A 17,895-nucleotide genomic window follows, 5' to 3' on the forward strand; every position below is an offset into this window, starting at 1 on the left:
CACTTCAACATTTAATAGAATTTAATATTTTTCCTGAGCAATTTGGTACCTCTGCAATTTGAAGCATGCAAATGAAGCACTTGAATACATCAGTAGATTTAAAGTTAACTCACTGCAAAGATAAATTTGGGTTCCAGGCAAAGGTTCGCTTCCATCTGCCCAGAAGAGATTTAGAAGCACACCAGGTGAGGCAAGTGCCTTAGTATCAGGTACAAGTAACTTGGATCCAGCAGAACATCCTGGGGCAGCGGATACCAGCTGCAATCAAGAAGTGATCACAGCCTTGCCTTCAGCACATCAAGGCTCAATCTCCCAGGGTAGATCCCTCAGACACTGAATAAATCAGCCTCATGTATCACTGTCATCTGTTAATTTTCTCCATCCCTAAACTAAAATTATTTCTGGATCATAATTACTGGGAAAAAAAAAATAAGTAAGATCATTACTTTTGCTGGCAGGCTTTCAATTTTGAATCTGAGCCATGGGTGACCTTGTATAAGTGATTGGTTCCTTTTAGTCACAGATAATCTCTTATGCATTCAGAAAGCTACAGAAAAGCAACATCATCCAGCACAAAAAAATAAAAAAATATTTCAGAGATGACTTTGATAGAGTCAGTATTTTACTCTAGCCAGTATTTTCCTTATATATTAGATCATCTCTGAATCTGTCTCATAACAGGTATGTCCAACAGGTATGTTATGGTTTTGTTCCTTACTTTTTCAATATGTTAAGAAAAATAATAAAACATTTCAACTTTTAATAATATATTAACAATATTTCAGTGGGGCTACTCTAAAAGCAATGCCTCCTGTGTTATTACGTTGGCCCATGACATCAGAGGCAGATGGTGGTGGTAGCTCAGCAGAGGCTGAACCTTCCTCCAGTATTTCGTTCCACATTGTTGCCATATGATAGACAGCAGCAGAGGGGCAGTCTGACATGGAAGTACATATGAAGCAAAAGGGTACCACTGAATTTCTCCATGCAAAAAAAAAAAAAGAAAAAAGCACTCACTGACATTCACTGAAACTTGCTGAATGCTGATGAAGACCAAACAGTGGTCAGCAGTGGTGGCAGAGTGTTACAAGCATGGCATGCAGGCTCCTGTTCACTGCTGACAAAAAATGCTTAGCTAACATCGGTGACTATTTTGAAAAAAATGTTTTGTAGGTGAGAATTTACTCCATCAGATACTGTTATTGTGCTCTTCACAGCTGTTGTAGTTTCCATGGAAATAAGTAGGAGGCATTGCTTTAGAGTAAAATATGTATATGCAGCCCAAGACAATTCCCCTTTACTCAGGGCAGCCAAGACAAGCCAGAAGTCTCAGACACCCATATCTTATACAGTCTCTTCCCGCAGGGGAACACAACAGTAGATGACAGAGACTCAAAAGCTTATTTGGGTGATCTGACAAAGAACAGATTGTGGAAAACCAGACTCCAGCCCTGTTCCTCTCACTACATCTCAACTAGACAAAAATCTAACCAGATGGTGCCTTCAGCAGAGGTAAAATTCACATCTTTCTTGATCTCTATTTTTAACTGATACAGGCATCAATATAGATATTCTACTACATCTTTACAGACTCGCAGAGGAAAAGAAGAAGTCTTTAATATAAATGATGTCTAGCTGCAAGAGTACTTTCATTTTTGGCAGAATACAAGTCCCAGTCAGGGCTACATTGCATCTCCAGTTAAGTTCATACCGGTTTGCCATGTACACAAGGCATACCAAACTGACATGAAGCCCTATGTAAACTGTTCTGCAGTACCTGAGTGTTAGAAGAGAAGCACTCCCCCAAATGCATGATGATTTCTACATGCATATTTATGTTCTTCTAAATTTAACTCTTAAATTACATTAAACGTTTCTTGCAATTACAGATTAAACAGGCTTTGAGTGAAATACATAGTAACTAACATAATTAAAAATGCAACAGAAGCATCACCTTTTATAGTTATTCCTTGGCTGCCACTGGATCTCAGGTGTAAAAAAAAGCCAGTGGCTCTGCTACCATAATCTAGGTTACCATGGTAAATGTTCTGCCGTAGATAATTCCATCTTCCTACAAACAAAGGCCAAAAATACATATTTGTGTCATCTCCAAGAGCGAAGATTTAATTTTACATTCCCATAACAAAATGTGTTTCTGAAAACACATCTATCTCCATAACTGCATTTAAGAAAGGATTATTGAATAACACTGTTGATATTAAAGAAGAGTTTAAAACAAAGATTCTAGAAACCTCCCATTTATATTATTGTCACTGACTTCACAATATTTACTACTTTCCCTTGTAATCCTTTTTACTTTCTACAATATAAAAAACATATTCAGAGTGCATTTAACCATTGTTTTCTGTTTATTCTCCTTCAGATAACAGTTCCACTGTGTGCTACCATAGCTGCTTCACGAGAAAATAATTCTAGAAGGTTCACTGCAGTTTCTTCATGAAGTATAAAGATGTTGGTACATGTGCATCCTATTACATCTTTCAGAATATATACTACCAAACCTGAAGAATGGATATCGAGGAAACCTTCATTTATCTTTCAGAAAAAAATAAGAAATAAAAAGGTGTTGCTCTCTTTTGAACAAGATTGACTGAGCCTCTTATGGGGTGTATTCCACAGCCAAGGCATTTTCAACAGCCTTCTTCAGAACACACATTACTATAACATAACTTATCTCAGGAGTTAGCAAAGAGTGTCCTGCAATAGTGAGACACTCTGCATGCATACACTTCCACTCTGAATTGAACGTTCAGGTTGTACATACAAACCCTGGAAATCCCATCTGAAATCTAGCTGTATTAGAGTGAACATTTATCAGTATTATTTTACTTTTAACATACATTCACTGTACATCAAGAGGTATTTTGCAACATAACCTCAAACCTCTTACTCTGAATAATCACTGAAAGCTAATTCCACAAGTAGGACTGAACCAACATATATTTACAACACGTTCTTTATATAGACTTGAAAACAGCTGCCTTTAAATGAACGCACATTTTGTGACCTTCTCAGAAGCACCACAGATTAATAAGAGATTCTGCATTGCAGCTGAAACCAATGTGACCAGCTGCCCTCAATTCCTTACAAGATAGCCATGGTGCTGGAGAGAATTGCTGCAAGTTCTGGGGTTTGCTTCTCACAGCAGTAGCATTGTAGCAACCTGAAGAGTTAGCTAGAAGCTCCTTCATGCAGTACATGGCATTTCTAGTGTTTAAAATAGACAGATCATAATTAGTGTCAGAGCCATCAGGCCATTCTATTATTAATCTCCAAAAATCCCGTGATGCTGTTGCTCAGCATTACCTTCTCTGATTGAAATGAATCTTCCCGCGAAGTCTACAGAACCTAAATAAATAAGCATCAAGCATGCAGCAAATCCAAACTTTTGGTGGAAGCTGTTGGGGAAGAGACACACGTACTATGTTATTGCTGCCTAAGGGTGATACAACAACAAAGTTCAACCTCAAAAGCTCCAACAGGCACTAAATCACACTGAACCTCAGTGGGACTACATGCAGACTAGAAGCTGGCTGCTTCCTCAGCTTCCAACTGCTTCAAAGGACTGATTTTCCAAAACATGACTATAATCACACATGAGCAGAACTTCAAGAGGCAAGCCAGCTGCCTTTCATAGATGTGGAGGCCAACTTCAGGTAAAGGTCTAGATTCACACATCCCCCTCAGATATGGGCACCATGAGCAGCAGGCTGACAGGTGCACAAAATACCAGACTATGTTTAGTTGCAACTATGGCTGCATCAGGTCATGCTACATATAACCAGAGCTTTCTATGCCCGCCACCACCGCCCTCACAGATGCAGAAGTTTACATCTCATCTCTATACTGCATTTCAAAAAATGTCATTAGAAACAAGAGAGCTCGCTTCATCAGGTGCAGCTAATAATGCAAAACCTTGTCAGGGATGTATGTTTTTGAATCCATTAGTGCATTTGGCTGCAAAGATGTCCAGAAAGCAGTGAAGCCAAGCCTGATCAGCAAAGGAACCTTAACTGGCACTGCACAGTGCTCCAAGCTGTCTGGTGGGGGCGTACCAACCGCAGCTGCGCCAGATGCGTGTGCTACTATACACAGATCACCCGGAGTGCCCAAAGACACCATCAGAAGTGCACAGTAAGAGACAGAGCCCTTCCTCCCCAGCCTTTCAGCTGCTGTGCTCTCATGGAGTCTCCAGGAAGATGCTAAGACCACAGTGACACAGCTGGAGAGGTTAAGGCTTCTATCCTTAGACCCAATGGAATTGCAACAGCACAGTTCACACACAGATATGAAAACCAGGAACAAATAAGTTAGCTGCCAGGAGCAGTATTATTCTGGGTGATTAGAAGTTATCACCCATTAGTGCACACTAAGCAAGCAATTTCATGTTATAAAAATAGAGCAATTGATCTTCTATGGAGCCCGCACATTGACTTACCAAGTCTCAAGAACAGATAAATACTTGTCAGACAAAATACTTCATATAGATTTCATCCACATTTGCTTTACTAAATATAGGTTCTCTTCCTAGAGCTGAAGAGACAGAAAGGAATGTAACCACTCAAATCAAGAGGAATTTTGCAGATGTACTTTTACCTTTAAGTGTTTGTACTCAACACCTCTTGTTCATTACCTGTTCTGACTTACCCAGCTGCTGTTTGAAGAACTAATCTTTCCCCCTTTTGCATTTTAAGGTCACAAAAACTTAAGATGCTCTGTTGTTCTTGCCCCAGTTTCTCTAATTGCATCCTTAGAACTCCAATGTTACTATTAAGAAAAGTTGAGTGGGTTTTTTTTGGGGGGGAAGGGTGTCTGTTTTCAACCAACCATAATTCTGATGTAAGGATCACTCATACCAGGAATGTGGGTTCTTACTCTAAAGATATTCCTAAATTCATGCAGCTGTTCACAAACAGATATGCAAAAAAATCTCATCTGGCAACTCAGACTATCCTGAAACTTTCAGGCTTGGAATTACACTTTGTTGATGTAAGGCTTTGAACCAACAGAAGCAGAGGGAAAAGTATTACCTATTATTTCCAACATGTGACAGTCCTCAGGAACAGTCCATTTTGCTCTCAGTGGGACCTGCAGTAGGTTGTGCTGACACACCCTCACTTAAGGGGCTAAAAATAGGACCGCAATGGCATCTTTCCATCAGTTATTGTCACCTGGAAAATCACGTGTGCTGCTGGTTCCTCATGAGTGAGGCAAATCAGACTAGAAAAAGGGGCATCAGCCCTAGTTTCTTGTTTCAAGCATACTCCTATGTCACTTGTATTAAAGAGTCCTAAAACCGCTGGAAACACCCACCTCATTAAATACCAGCCAGCCACAAGACAGCAGAGAACGCATACCAAGACAGCAGTGAACCCAGCAGTAATTCAGGGTAGAGCATTTCCAGTATAAATCTGACTGCTACGGAAACAGTACTCGTAAACAGCCTCATTAGAGGTCAGTTCAGATACAAAAAGCTGGTTGTATGAAATCCAAGACCAGATTATTCACGACATGATCTGGATCTACAACTCCTCCAGGTTTGCAGCGTGACAAGAGACGCACATGTGGCACGTGACGCCCTGTCTGCTGTCCCAAGCAAACCTACAGCCTTTGGCTTCCATGCACTGACCAGCTGCTGCTCTCGGCAGGAACTAAAATATCATCTTGAACCCAGGCCAGGATATCAGCATCCAGCCAGAGCAAGTTCAGGCTCCCAGAGAGCTCTTGCAGAGTCACGAGAGGATCCTACTCCTGACAGAATCCTGCCCCTTTCCCTGCCAACTTCAACGTTACCCACACATACACACACAGCACATGAGAGGGAACCGCAGCCATCCGCTGCTGCTGGAACGAAACCCGCATTCCTGAGCGGCAGCAGCTGAGGGTCACAGATGACCAAATATTGGCAGTCACTCCACAGTGTGAGGAGGGAAAGCTAGATTTTAGAAAGATACAATAATAAACAAAAGCGTCTCAGAGGATTCATGGAGCTGTAACACAGGAACCAGCATACAAAGGATACTTCAGAAGAGTTCTGCTCATGTGATCAAAAGGCCAGTTACAAGTAAAGCACATACACAGAAACATTAGTACAGCATTCATTGCCTCCTCTTGGAGGCGTATGGCAAGAGGAGGCAATGCTGAAGTTGTTTTAAACCAATGAGTTTGGGCACATGGTATTCTGAATGGTGTTAGAAGGCATGAAATGGAAGTTATCCTCAGCAGAACATGAAGAACACATACAGGCAAGGACTCCAGGAAAAAAACAAACTGCAACCTTTTGAAAGGCTACACGAGAAGATGAATCAAGTCTGGATACTCACAATGTTTTCTGAAGGAAGACCACAAAACAATACTTCACTATTAGACCTAATATAAAGGGACAACATCATTTACAGCCCTGTTCTATGAGTTCAAAACCAGTCACTTTGAATGCTTTAAGTGCATTCCCATCACTTGGTAACAGCCCATGAAATGCAAGTTCTCCAGCTGGATGCACAACTTGTGTCAAGGACTCCCACACTTCTTCCTCAGTTGACAGGACTTGAGATCACACCCCATATCTTCATGTCACTCTGTGCCACACGTGCACACTTCACAGGAAGTAACGGCACTCAGGACAGTCACACCAACATATTCATTAACCTGCCTCACAAATAACAATCGCCAAGGAGGTCAAATACTTCTCCAGTTTAGTCTACTACCAAGAAAAAAAATTCTAACATTTTATGTTAATTATGATCTTCAGAGCCTCTCAATTTAGCAGTACTGAACACTGTGCCTGATATAATGATTTCAACAGAGCAAACAGGATGCCTAAAGGAGCAAAAGTAGTAAAGGCAACAAAGAACAGCATCATGGTTTCTTATTCACCAGCTCAGACTTCAGAATTATCAGCTCAGCACAGGGAAACCCACTGCAGAGTTGTGTGAGCTCCACAGGAGAACAGTCACCCCTCGTACACATCCTCCCCAGGTATATCATCTTAAAACACACAGAGAATCTTAATAAAATAAAGCCATTTATAAATAAAGTTTAAATTTTGACATGCATTTTGTAGAGCCTCTTACCCCTTTTCAAGGATCACAAGCTAGAATTCAAAACCACTACAACTTCTGCAAACTTGCCTTGGTTACCAACTGTCAAAGCACTATTTGAAAGGGAGCCCCTAGGAGTGGGAGGCCAGCAGACTGATCTGCTAGCTGCCAGTTTTCGTACACCAGTGGGGCTGAATACAAAGAGTTAATAAGGCAAACACTTTTTGAAAATGTTTCACAGGGATTTTAGATGAATGACTCCTTGTTGCACAAACAAAGATTCCTTTAACATAGGAACTGCCCCATTGCATACTGTACCCCTAGTACTACATAGGAACAGTCAAGTCCTGCAGATAAAGCAAAATACTTAAAGACCAGGCAATCAAAATAATAAGAATAAAACTGTACAAGCAGAGAGAGCCAATAATTGTGCTGCAAGTTGTGCAGTCCCATAGCTCAATGCAGTTTTCCATCCCCCCCCCCCCCCCCAAATCTGGGCAATCTCAACTGTGAAGTACAACTTGATTTGAGCTTTAACTTGATTAAACCTAAAAATGCAGAGCACTTGCACATAATTAGTACCAGCAGTTATGTCACAGGAGGAAGGAAATCTACATAAACATTATTCTAGGATTCTATTAGTAGACTTATAGAAAACACATTTTTAAACAACAGTCACCAAAGCTCTCAGGGTTTTAATGTTGTGTTTCAAGGCAGTGGAAGAGTAAACTGCAACTCTGATATTGTTGCCGTAATCTCATTAGCAAAGCCACTGTACTACTGCTGTTGCCTATCTGCTGAGGATTTAGTAACCTCTAGCAGAGATTGGACATGCAGTAAATTATTAGAAGAGCATCAGGATGTCAGGCACTGTACAGGAATCATGATACTTAGGAGTGATTATCAGAAAATGAATATTCTTGTTCAACAGAAAGAGGAACTTCACTGCATAACACATTCGCAGTACTGAAAAATCTGCAGCTCTGCATCTTTAACCCTTTTTCTACACGGTATTACTTGCTAGACTATCAGTGAGTAAGGTTCAGCTTTCAGTACTAAAACTCCAACAGAAATTTTGTCACCCTGTTTCAGCCGTGTTCTTACATTGTTCAAAAAAGTATATCCAATTATGATTTTAAAAAAGGATACAACTAAAGTGCATATCTTGAATCATACGTCCTGCTAGGTAAGACAGCCAACCCTAAAGTCCCAGCTTACTCACCACCACCAGCAAGGACAGTCAGACACTTCAGAAATGAAAGGGAGGAGGATGGGAGAAAGGACATGGGAACAGAACATGCAGTGTTTAGTCAAGTCAAGCTTCTGAAGTTCATTTGGCAGTTACTATTTTTAAACACAATAGAAATATGTATCAACAGAAGGGCAGGAGGCCCATCTCTGTACTCTGATCATCAGCAAAGCATATTCACCATTCAAGGAGTTCATTCTCAGTGATCACAGCTTGAGATAGATGCCTTAGGGTAAGCTCAGACATCAAAATTATTTATCTGTTGCTAAACGTACAGCATTTTTATTTGTTACACCATATAGCAATACCACATGCCGGACAATATGAAAGAGGGACCCAATATAGTCCCATTCAATGGGAGCTCTTTTAGTAGGAGCACAGCCCTAAGACAGCCCAGCCACAAGCAGGGAAGGCTGTATAGCCCATTGCAGCACAGGTACCAGAGCACACACACAGCCACCTTACCCCAGGGCTGCCCAGAGCATGCCCTCACAGTGACCCTCAGAAACAGAGACTATCACAAAGCTAACACGAAGAGCTATAGCCCTACCTCTAGAAGTAACAATGTACATCAGTCCCATACAGGAGAGAAATGTCCAGAAGGTGGAAGGAGGGAAAGCTTCTCCCCAGGGCTCTCCTCACAGGATACATAACACATAAACAACCAGGCAGAGAAAGTCCAGAAAGTAACACTATCAAATTCAAACCCTTATTTCAACACCTGTTCCTTAAGTATTTACATTAAAATAACAAAAAACTGCTACCTCTGAGACGGTCCATCAGCAGTAGTTCTAGAACAGCCTCTTCCCGTATACAGTAGTACCATAACACCACTGAGATAATGCTTCAAACAGCTTTCTCCTTTAAAGCCTTCTCCTGTGGGCTGCTTCTAGAACCTTCTCAGAAACGGCCGTTTGAGGTGACCAGCTGGGAGAATTAGAGGAGCCAATGTGCTGGATCTGTTTCCCAATTAGCACCAGCTGGCTCTAATTACCAAGGCCCATAAGCAGCACCTGGGCAGGAGCAGTAACACAGCTGTGAGGGCTGAGGAAGCAGGCCGGTCTAACCAAAAAGCACTGCAGAGTCTGGTGTGGTTAAGAAAAAGCTTTTTTTTCTGGAACTCAAAGAGGGACAATTCCTTTCACAGTTCGTTATTTTCCTGTGTGGCCCCTTGTTTCTCTCTGTATCTCAAGCTGCTGCCCAAGGCTGCCCACCGAGCCCTCAGCTCCAGCCTGGCCCAACTCCCTCTGGGAACACCTTCCCCAGAAGCCCTCTCTGTCTCCTTTTCGTTCTGGTTGTTCTTCGCACAGTTTGCTTTTCAAGTGAAAAATTGCAATGCAGCTCAGCAGGAGCTTTAGTTTTCTGGCTTTCTGGTGCTGGGGGCACCACATCTCCAGCAGGGCAAGAGGTCTCCCCCAGCAAGTTGTATCTGCTTGATAAATAACAACGCTTCTGTTTTCATATGTTCAAGAGTAAGTCATAATATTTGAACAGCTCCTTGCCTGTTTTCCTTCCTACCTGGTTTAGATGCCCCTGATATTACATGTACATACTGCACCTGACAGTATTTACCAAACTAACTTAGATTAGAAACATATTTAATACCCCCAGACAGCCCTGGATCTGAGACTTGATTTACTTTTTTCTTTTTTTAGCCCTTCCGCACTCTTTTCTCTAAACCAAGGAAAGACCAGGCTAGAACAGGAATAGGTTTAAATACTTTAGTTCTTTCCCTCTATAGCAGGCTAAAATTGCAGCTCAGGCTGAGCTGATTTTTGTGACAGTGATAAATTTTTACTCACTGTTTCTGCATAAATCAGAACTCTTCAATGTAGTTCCCTCATTTTGGAATCTTATGCGTGATCAAAAGGATCTATTAATTTTAAGGATTTCAGAGCACCACCTTGCCTAAAGGCTGGCTTTGCAGCATCTGAAATTTTTATCCTGGAGAATTTTTGCTACAATTTTCTTAAAGCTCCAGTACCTCTACTACCTTCCTCAAGATTCTTCATTGCTTTGAGAATGCTTTGAGGATACAGGTGACTGAAACATGAATGCTGAGCTGACCTGTAAGAAGCAGACTAACCTTCTAGCTGCACTTGTGGAAAATATTCCTCATAAGCTCTCTCTATACTATCAGCTTTAGGCAGTGCCAAGAATTAGTGCAGTCATACTTCCCATCCATCCTCCCTGGCATGCCTTGTGTGCAATCCATTGTGACATACCCTTTCACAGCATGATCATTAGTGATTCCTTAAGTGATTGCTACACAAAGCAAGCATTTTAAAAGATTTCACCTCCCTTACATGCACACACTTCTCCTTCAGGGATTAGATGATCTTTGTGCAGCCCAACCATATGCCAAGGCCCAGCCCCCAGCAGACAGGAAAATTTTGCAGGGGTGAAAACTTGGAGGCAGAGCTGTACCTTTAATCTCTGCTTGCAAATTCCCTCCACATTTGGGAGGAAAGAAAGCTTTCAAAAATTACCATTTCCGTTTTCTTGATTATGGGCCTTAACAACAACAAATATGGCAGAAATACGTTTGTTATTCCACAGTGTGTTATCATATATTGCAATTCGGTTCCTAGGGTCACTCTAAGCCTTTTTCTACACATCTCAGTTCAGCGTAAAGGACAGACACAGAAGGTGACAGAATTAACATTGCACAGTCCTTAATTCCATTACCTTGTAACTACTAAGCACTTGACTTTGCAACTGAAATAACACTGCAGTATACTAATTCTTGAGTGTTACCTAGACACAAGTAGTCATTTATGTACTAACCATAATTACCTTTCCCTACAACAACCTACACCTATTATGCAACAGGTCCATTACACATTGTTCCATAATTTAAAAATAGTGAGAAGCCATTTTCTAGCACACTTTTTCCTTTGATACAGCATATGCAGTTCATAGACATAAAAATGTTCGCTTTAGTGGCTGTTCTCTTTACTCTGTGCTGTGATGCAGTCATTTCACTATGCTGCTTTTCAAGTCATTTACGTTTTGAACTAATTACTTCTAATCCTTAATAGTAGCAGAGGATGAGATTAAAAATAATCTTGAATGAAATTAAAGTTTAAAGAATCTTTGAAAATGCAGAATTCAAACCAGCCTCATTTTTGAAATTGCCAGCAAAGATGTGAAAGGAAACAATCAGCATATCCAAAGCAAAGCTGTGACAAGGTTTGGGTGTGGGAGCATCAACCTAACCTCCCATGGAAGAAGAGCTTTGATTATCCTCAAATATCCTCACAGTGTTAGTAGGAGACAACGAATGTCCTGCAGTGGGAAATGTGGAGGGAGTAGGGTAAGTATCACTGAGCCAGAAAAGGTAGCAGCAAAACACTCCAAGTGTGAGCAGTCAGCAGTATGATGGTCCACAAGATCACCTCTGACACTGCAGTGGCATACAAGTTTTTGGAATGGTGAATGTTCTCTACCTTTACCAGAGAAAAATAGAAAAAGGGATAGTAGAATTGTGGAGGGAAATTCCTTGGGGAAAAAAAATCCAACAAAAAGAACAAAGCCAGCTCCTACAGTCCCACACACCAACTGCAGCGTTCCTGATAACAGATTTTTGTCAGCCCCTAGGTGGAGACCTCATACCAATCAGACCACATCTGATAGTCTTCAGATGACCTGACGGCCTACAAAGCTGTGTCATTTCAGCATAAAGACGCTCTGCTTCTGCTTCCAAGAGTCACTTCTGGCACAATACATGAGACCAGACAATGCTGATTTCCAACCATCTCAACTGCTTTGCAGGACTTAGGCTCCCCCAGGTCTAGTACCAAGGTACCAAGTAAAATGTGAAGGTCTCATATGCCCCTTTCTTGAACGTTCAAGCTAATTTCCTGCTCCCACTGATTCACAGTACAGAGCCATTTTGCCCTGGAAAGATCCTTGGAGAAACAGAATGACAGCTCTGCTCTGCATCCTCCCACCCAACAGCAGCACTCCCCTCCTGAACACCACGGTGAATCCTCACTCTACATGTTCTGGTTCTCATTCCAAGTCTTAAGTCTGGCAGCACAGAATCTTTATGTTCTTTGAATATATCTGGATTGCCACACACATCCTGCCATATTTGGCAAAAAAAAAAAAAAAAAAAAAAAAAAATCAACAGAGATTGCATAGGAAGAAAGAGGACTGCCAGTTCCAGGCATCATTCTACAGACAGTTCTTTTACCAAAGGAGAATCGTGTGGAATAAAGGGATTTCAGGCAAACAATAAAGGCAACATCACTTTGGGAATATCACTGCATTACTCTCATACATACATTGCTCAGTGATTGAAGCAATTTCGACTGAGATGAGTTAAATCACAACAGAAGACACTCTTTCACCTTCTTCTTTTCTTTTTCTTTTAATAAGAAGCAATGCATTAATATCAGTTATATATTCATTCACATTGAGAGGCATAACATGGTAGAGTACCTGGCAGGTAGCACAGAGGGGGTGTGTCCAACAGGAGAGCTGGTCTTCAAATAAGGACCCCAGAACAGTCTGAGGGTTATTGATGTGGGAATTCCAGTTTGAATCTCTTACACCAAACAAGGCAGAAAATGAGTATACAGCTGAGTGTCTCACAGTCCAGGCAAGATGGGCAAAACTTGTTAAAGTACCTTTATCAATTTCAAGGGTTAATAACTTCTACAGACCATGTGTTCTGATGCAAGATGCTTACTGCTTGTTTTGTAAATGTTATATTTATTAATATGGTTATATTTTTTACATGTGAAGAGGTGTGTTTGAATTCCCTTCTGACAACAGAAGTAAAACCTTGGCAAACAGAAGGAATAATAATGGGAATAACACATGTGACTGCTAGTGTGGGGAACAACGCCCATCCTATCCTCAACACTACGGTCTCCAATGATGTCACTTATGGAAGCTCTGCTTCTTGTTCAGTATGTTCTTCAGCTTTGTGTAACAAATTTCACTAGTATCAGACTGCAGCACGTGATTTGGCAAGGTATACTTTCAGCAAAATCTGAGAGGAGACCTTATTGCTCTCTTCCAATACTTGAAAGGTGCTTACAGAGAGACCGAGGTTGGTCTCTTCTCACTGGTGACAGGTGACAGGATGAGGGGAAATGGCCCTAAGTTGTGCCAGGGTAAGTTTAGGTTGAATATCAGAAAACACTTCTTTACAGAAGGGGTTGTTAAGCACTGGAATAGGCTCCCCAGGGAGGTGGTTGAGTCACCATCCCTGGATGTGTTTAAAAACTGGATGTGGTGCTCAGGGACATGATTTAGCGGAGGGTTGTTAGAGTTAGGGTAGTATGGTTAGGTTGTGGTTGGACTCGATGATCTTTAAGGTCTTTTCCAACTTGAGTGATTCTATGATTCTATCATGTGAAAAAAAGGTTCACAGCTAACAGTTCCTCAGACATACCCAAATACATCTTTAATATAAAGGTCACGTGCAGAGATCTTGAATTAACTGAGACACAGCAGAAACTCCACAAATACATGTTCAGCTAAAACATCTTCAATGACTTTTGATATCGAGCTGGAAGTGGCTTCAATGACCAATGGTAGGTAGTGGGAACTTAACATGCAATTTTCATTGGGGTTCCTGTGGTAAGTGCAGCCTGCTAACAGGTCAGGGCAATGGTTTCAAGCAGGCACATTCGCCACATTTTTGTTTAGTTTCTCAAGCCTATCCCCCTTCCCTCCTCAGGATGCAAGAGATGCTTGGTACAGTGGGAAGCTGGTAATGACTTATAGGAAGACTGATTGACTTTAGCCACTGCTGTGTTCCTTACGTTGGTCCTGTCTGGCTTTGTTTATTTGGTCATGTACTTTTACACTCCTGTGAAGGTCATCTAATAAGATGTATGCATGCTGTCTTACTGAAGAGCAGTAGAATGTCAAATGAATACCAGACCCTATCATAGCCATAGTTCAGAAGTACCCCTGCTGAGTGATTTCTTTCTAAAGTAATTAAGAATAATTCTAAATGTAGACAGGACAAAATGCACAGGATGGCAGTAAAACAGCTGCAGTAGTCACATCTTTTCACAAGCGACTTCCACGTAGTAATATGAGGTTTTACATTGTCATTTCACTCTCATGTAAAATGAGTAACATCACGAAAAGCCAATCCATCATGCTAAGAAGTGCTAGACTGGAAAGCAGCAATCATCCTACTGAGCCACGCAGCGGACGCCAGGCTACACCACATGCACAGCACCAGATCTCCTCTCAGGGACTCCAGCTTTGCGCAGCCAATGACACGCATGCTACTGGGACCCGTACTGCCTCCTTCCTTCTGTGCTGCCTCCTCCATAAAGCCAGTCGTGCCCACCTCTGGAACCACCCAGATGAGAGCGGCTGCTTGGCCTGTCATGGCTTTCCCTTCCTTCATCTTCATCAGCAGCGAGTGGCTGCTATTAATTGCTATTAGCGGTGATAACCACTGGCTGCTAAAAATAGGCCAGCGGAAGCGCGGTGCTGCCCATGCACTCAGGATCCAAGCGCTGGCTGGAGAGCTGATGGCTTGCAGTGAGTGGGACCTGGGCAAGCAGCAACTCAAGTCATCACTCAGGGTCTGGTCGCTGCCTGCAGCGATCCCACGGAGCTGCTCCCACACCGACAAGAGCCAGCTGCGTGGGCTCTTCATGGCCAGGCCCTCCCCTGCCGTTACCTGCAGCTCCTTTCAGCCCCCGTGCCCGCCACTATCCCGCCGGTGCCCCACACAGCGGCCGTTCGGCCCGGGCCAGCAGCCCCGGCTCCCCGCGCACCGTGGGGCGGGGCCGGGACCCCACGTCTGCTGGTGGGCAGCACCGCCGGCGCTTCAGCCAACGATGAAGGAACAAAAAGAGAGGGGCGGAATTGTTATTTGGATTTACGTTTGAGCACGTACGCGGTACGATAACCTGACTGCTCATCGGGAACCCTCCTTTGCAACAGCGCTTTATTTATTGATCTCAGCACGGTGACACAAAAGCCTCAGCACGACGAGCAGCCACAGAGCCGGCAGGGACGGAGCCCGCGCGGAGATGTCTCTCAGCGCCCGCTCCGCGGCTCCAAATGTAAATCAATGCAGCACCGCTGAACGCGCGCTGTGAGCACGGGGCGGCGCGGGCAGCGCGGTGCATGCGGCACGGACGGCGCGGAGCGCGAGCCGAGCGCTGCTGCATTACGCCAACGGGGCCGCCGTGGTGGAGGTCCCGCCGGGCGCTGCCCGGCCGGGGCGCTCAGCCTCGGCGCCGCGGTAGCTCACGCACGCGTGGGTGCGCACCTGTCCGAAAGAACCTGGCCGAGGGGCGGCAGGGGAGGGAGGAGCACGCTCAGCCCGTAACCGACGGCGCCGCCCGCCCGCAGCGCCCGCTCCCACGCACCCGGGGAGGCCGTTACTCCCCTCCGGGAGGCCGCTACCCGCCACGCGCGGCCCCTCCGCACCTGCCGCCCGCGCAGGCGCGGCCCCGCGCGGGGCGCCGAGCCCCGGGGTGGGGGAAGGGGGGCACGGACGCTCGCGTCGCCGGGCACCCACCTGGCGAAGGCGCGGCGGGCCGGCGGGGGGCGAGGTCCCGCCTCCCGGCGCGGGGGGCGCGGGGGCGGCCATCTTCTCGCCCCGCGGCTCCTTCCCGCCGGCGCCCGCCTCTCCTCAGCCCCGCGGGCGGCGGCGCCCCGTGGCCGACACCATGCCGGGGCTCCCGGCCCGCCGCCTGCCCGGCCCCTGCGCGGGGCGAGCGGGGTGACCCTCCCGGGACGGTGCCCGGCCCCCGCGCGGGCGGGTGGGTGCGGGCGGGTAGGCGCGAGGGGAGCGGGGTGCCGGGCGGCGCGGCGGGGTGCCCGCAGCCGGCGGCGGGTGCGGAGGAGGAGGAGAAAGAGGAGGAGGCGGCGGAGGAGGCCGGGCCGCCGATGAGATCATGGACAGCTCCGAGACGCGCGGGCGGGAGGAGCCGCCTCGCACCCCGCGCGGCACACACGCACCGCTGCCCCTCGCGCGCCCCGCAGCCTCTGCCGTGCCCACAGACATGGGCGCGTTGTGTCCGAACGTTTCGCATTGCCACACAGCGCAGGTCGAGCTCCCAGTTCAGCTCTCGGCCCTAACGTGGGTGAATAAAGATGTGTATTCGGGTCTCAGACTATGCTGCTGCTTCTCAGATGGGAGTACAGTCTGGGAGAAGTCTCTGTGAGCAGCTCTGCAGAGAAGGATGTGGGGATCCCTGTGGATGAAAAGCTAGACCTGCTCTAGCAGAGTCCTCACGAATCCCAGAAAGCCAACAGCATTCTGGGCTGCATCAACAGAGGGGTGGCAGCAGGGAAGGGATGGGATCGTCCCTTCTGCTCTGCCCTCGTGAGGCCACATCTGGAGTACTGTGTCCAGGCCTGGGCACCCTGTACAGGAAGGATGGAGCTGGTGGAGTGGGTACAGATGACACCTCTCCTACGAAGAAAGGTTGAGAGAGTTGGGCTTGTTCAGCCTGGAGAAGCAGTGGGCAGATATCATTGCGGCCTTCCAGTACTTGAAGGGAGTTTACAAGCAAGAGAGAGAGCAGCTTTTAACACAGTTTTATAGTGATAGGACCAGGGGGAATGACTTTAAATGAAAAGAAGGGAGATTTAGGTTAAATGTTAGGAAAAAGTCTACTACTCAGAGGGTGGTGAGGTCCTGGCACAGCTGCCCAGAGAGGCTATGGCTGCACCATCCCCAGGGGTGTTCAGGACCAGGCTGAAGCCATTCTATGATTCTATGATATTCTGTGATTTACAGGTGGCAGCCATCACCCTCTGCAGGCTGAACATGCAGAAATGTGCATTCCGTTTTAAGCTGCTGAAAGCCTGCTGGCCTTCACCTCTGTGGAGCATCAAGGGGAAGGTGTTGTCCCGTCACCCACATTTTTTTGGTATTTTAGGACTGTAAAACCAGGACTTTCTGGGAGGACAATTTACCTCAGCAGTTCCTAAAGCAGGTAGAGCTGCAGGGTGGGTGTGTGTCAGAAAGCCACCTAAAGTATCTCAGGGCAGGCAGGCAGTTACACACACTCATCTCCAGAACTCAGCTGTTATTTCTGATTTAAGGGATGTGGCAGGTCCTTTTTGGATCTGTGCAAACCTACACCAAGCAAGTTCAGACTTAGAGGAGCACCAGGCTTAGGGCAGATACAGCTGCAGGGAAGAGGAGCTGCTTTTCATGCTGACCAAAGCTTGAAGGTCTCAGCAAAGCAGAGGTTCTAAGGAAGATTAGTTAGAAGTTTGAGCTATGCAGTGGGAAACAAGGGGTCAGCAGTAAGCATGGGCATGTTGCGGGCAAGTGGAGAGTGAGAGAAACAGAGAAGAGGCTGTCAGATTTTGCAGACTCAGAAAAACCCCCAAGGACACCAGTGATGGCAACCTAGTGCCTTGGAGCAGGGGAAGCAGCACTGCTGGGAAAATCCAGCGTTGTTGGCCTGCACAGGGACATACGGTCCTCTTCCCCACCAAGGCTGTGCAGGGAGGCCCAGCTCCTGGCGCCCGCTGCAGCTAAAGGGATGCTGTGGGAGGAAAGAGCAAAGCCCAGCAGAGCCTGCCAGAAATCACATGCGATGCAAAGAGCAGTTGCAATTTTCAAGAGCGCCTGAGGGA

The 17,895-nt window shown here is 45.3% G+C and overlaps 1 protein-coding gene across 1 annotated transcript in view; it reads right to left on the reverse strand.

Annotated features, from left to right (window-relative positions):
- The window catches only part of ANK2 (ankyrin 2), a 338,182-nt gene extending 322,045 nt beyond the window's left edge, over positions 1-16,137 (reverse strand). Inside the window, exon 1 of the mRNA XM_040699364.2 lies at positions 15,818-16,137. Within this exon, the coding sequence (XP_040555298.1) occupies positions 15,818-15,889 (72 nt within the window). The 5' untranslated portion in view covers positions 15,890-16,137. The remainder of the gene's footprint in view (positions 1-15,817) is intronic.
- Between the last annotated feature and the right edge of the window lie 1,758 nt (positions 16,138-17,895).

Source organism: Gallus gallus, chromosome 4 (assembly GCF_016699485.2).
Source record: "Gallus gallus isolate bGalGal1 chromosome 4, bGalGal1.mat.broiler.GRCg7b, whole genome shotgun sequence".
Classification (NCBI taxonomy): Eukaryota; Metazoa; Chordata; class Aves; order Galliformes; family Phasianidae; genus Gallus; species Gallus gallus.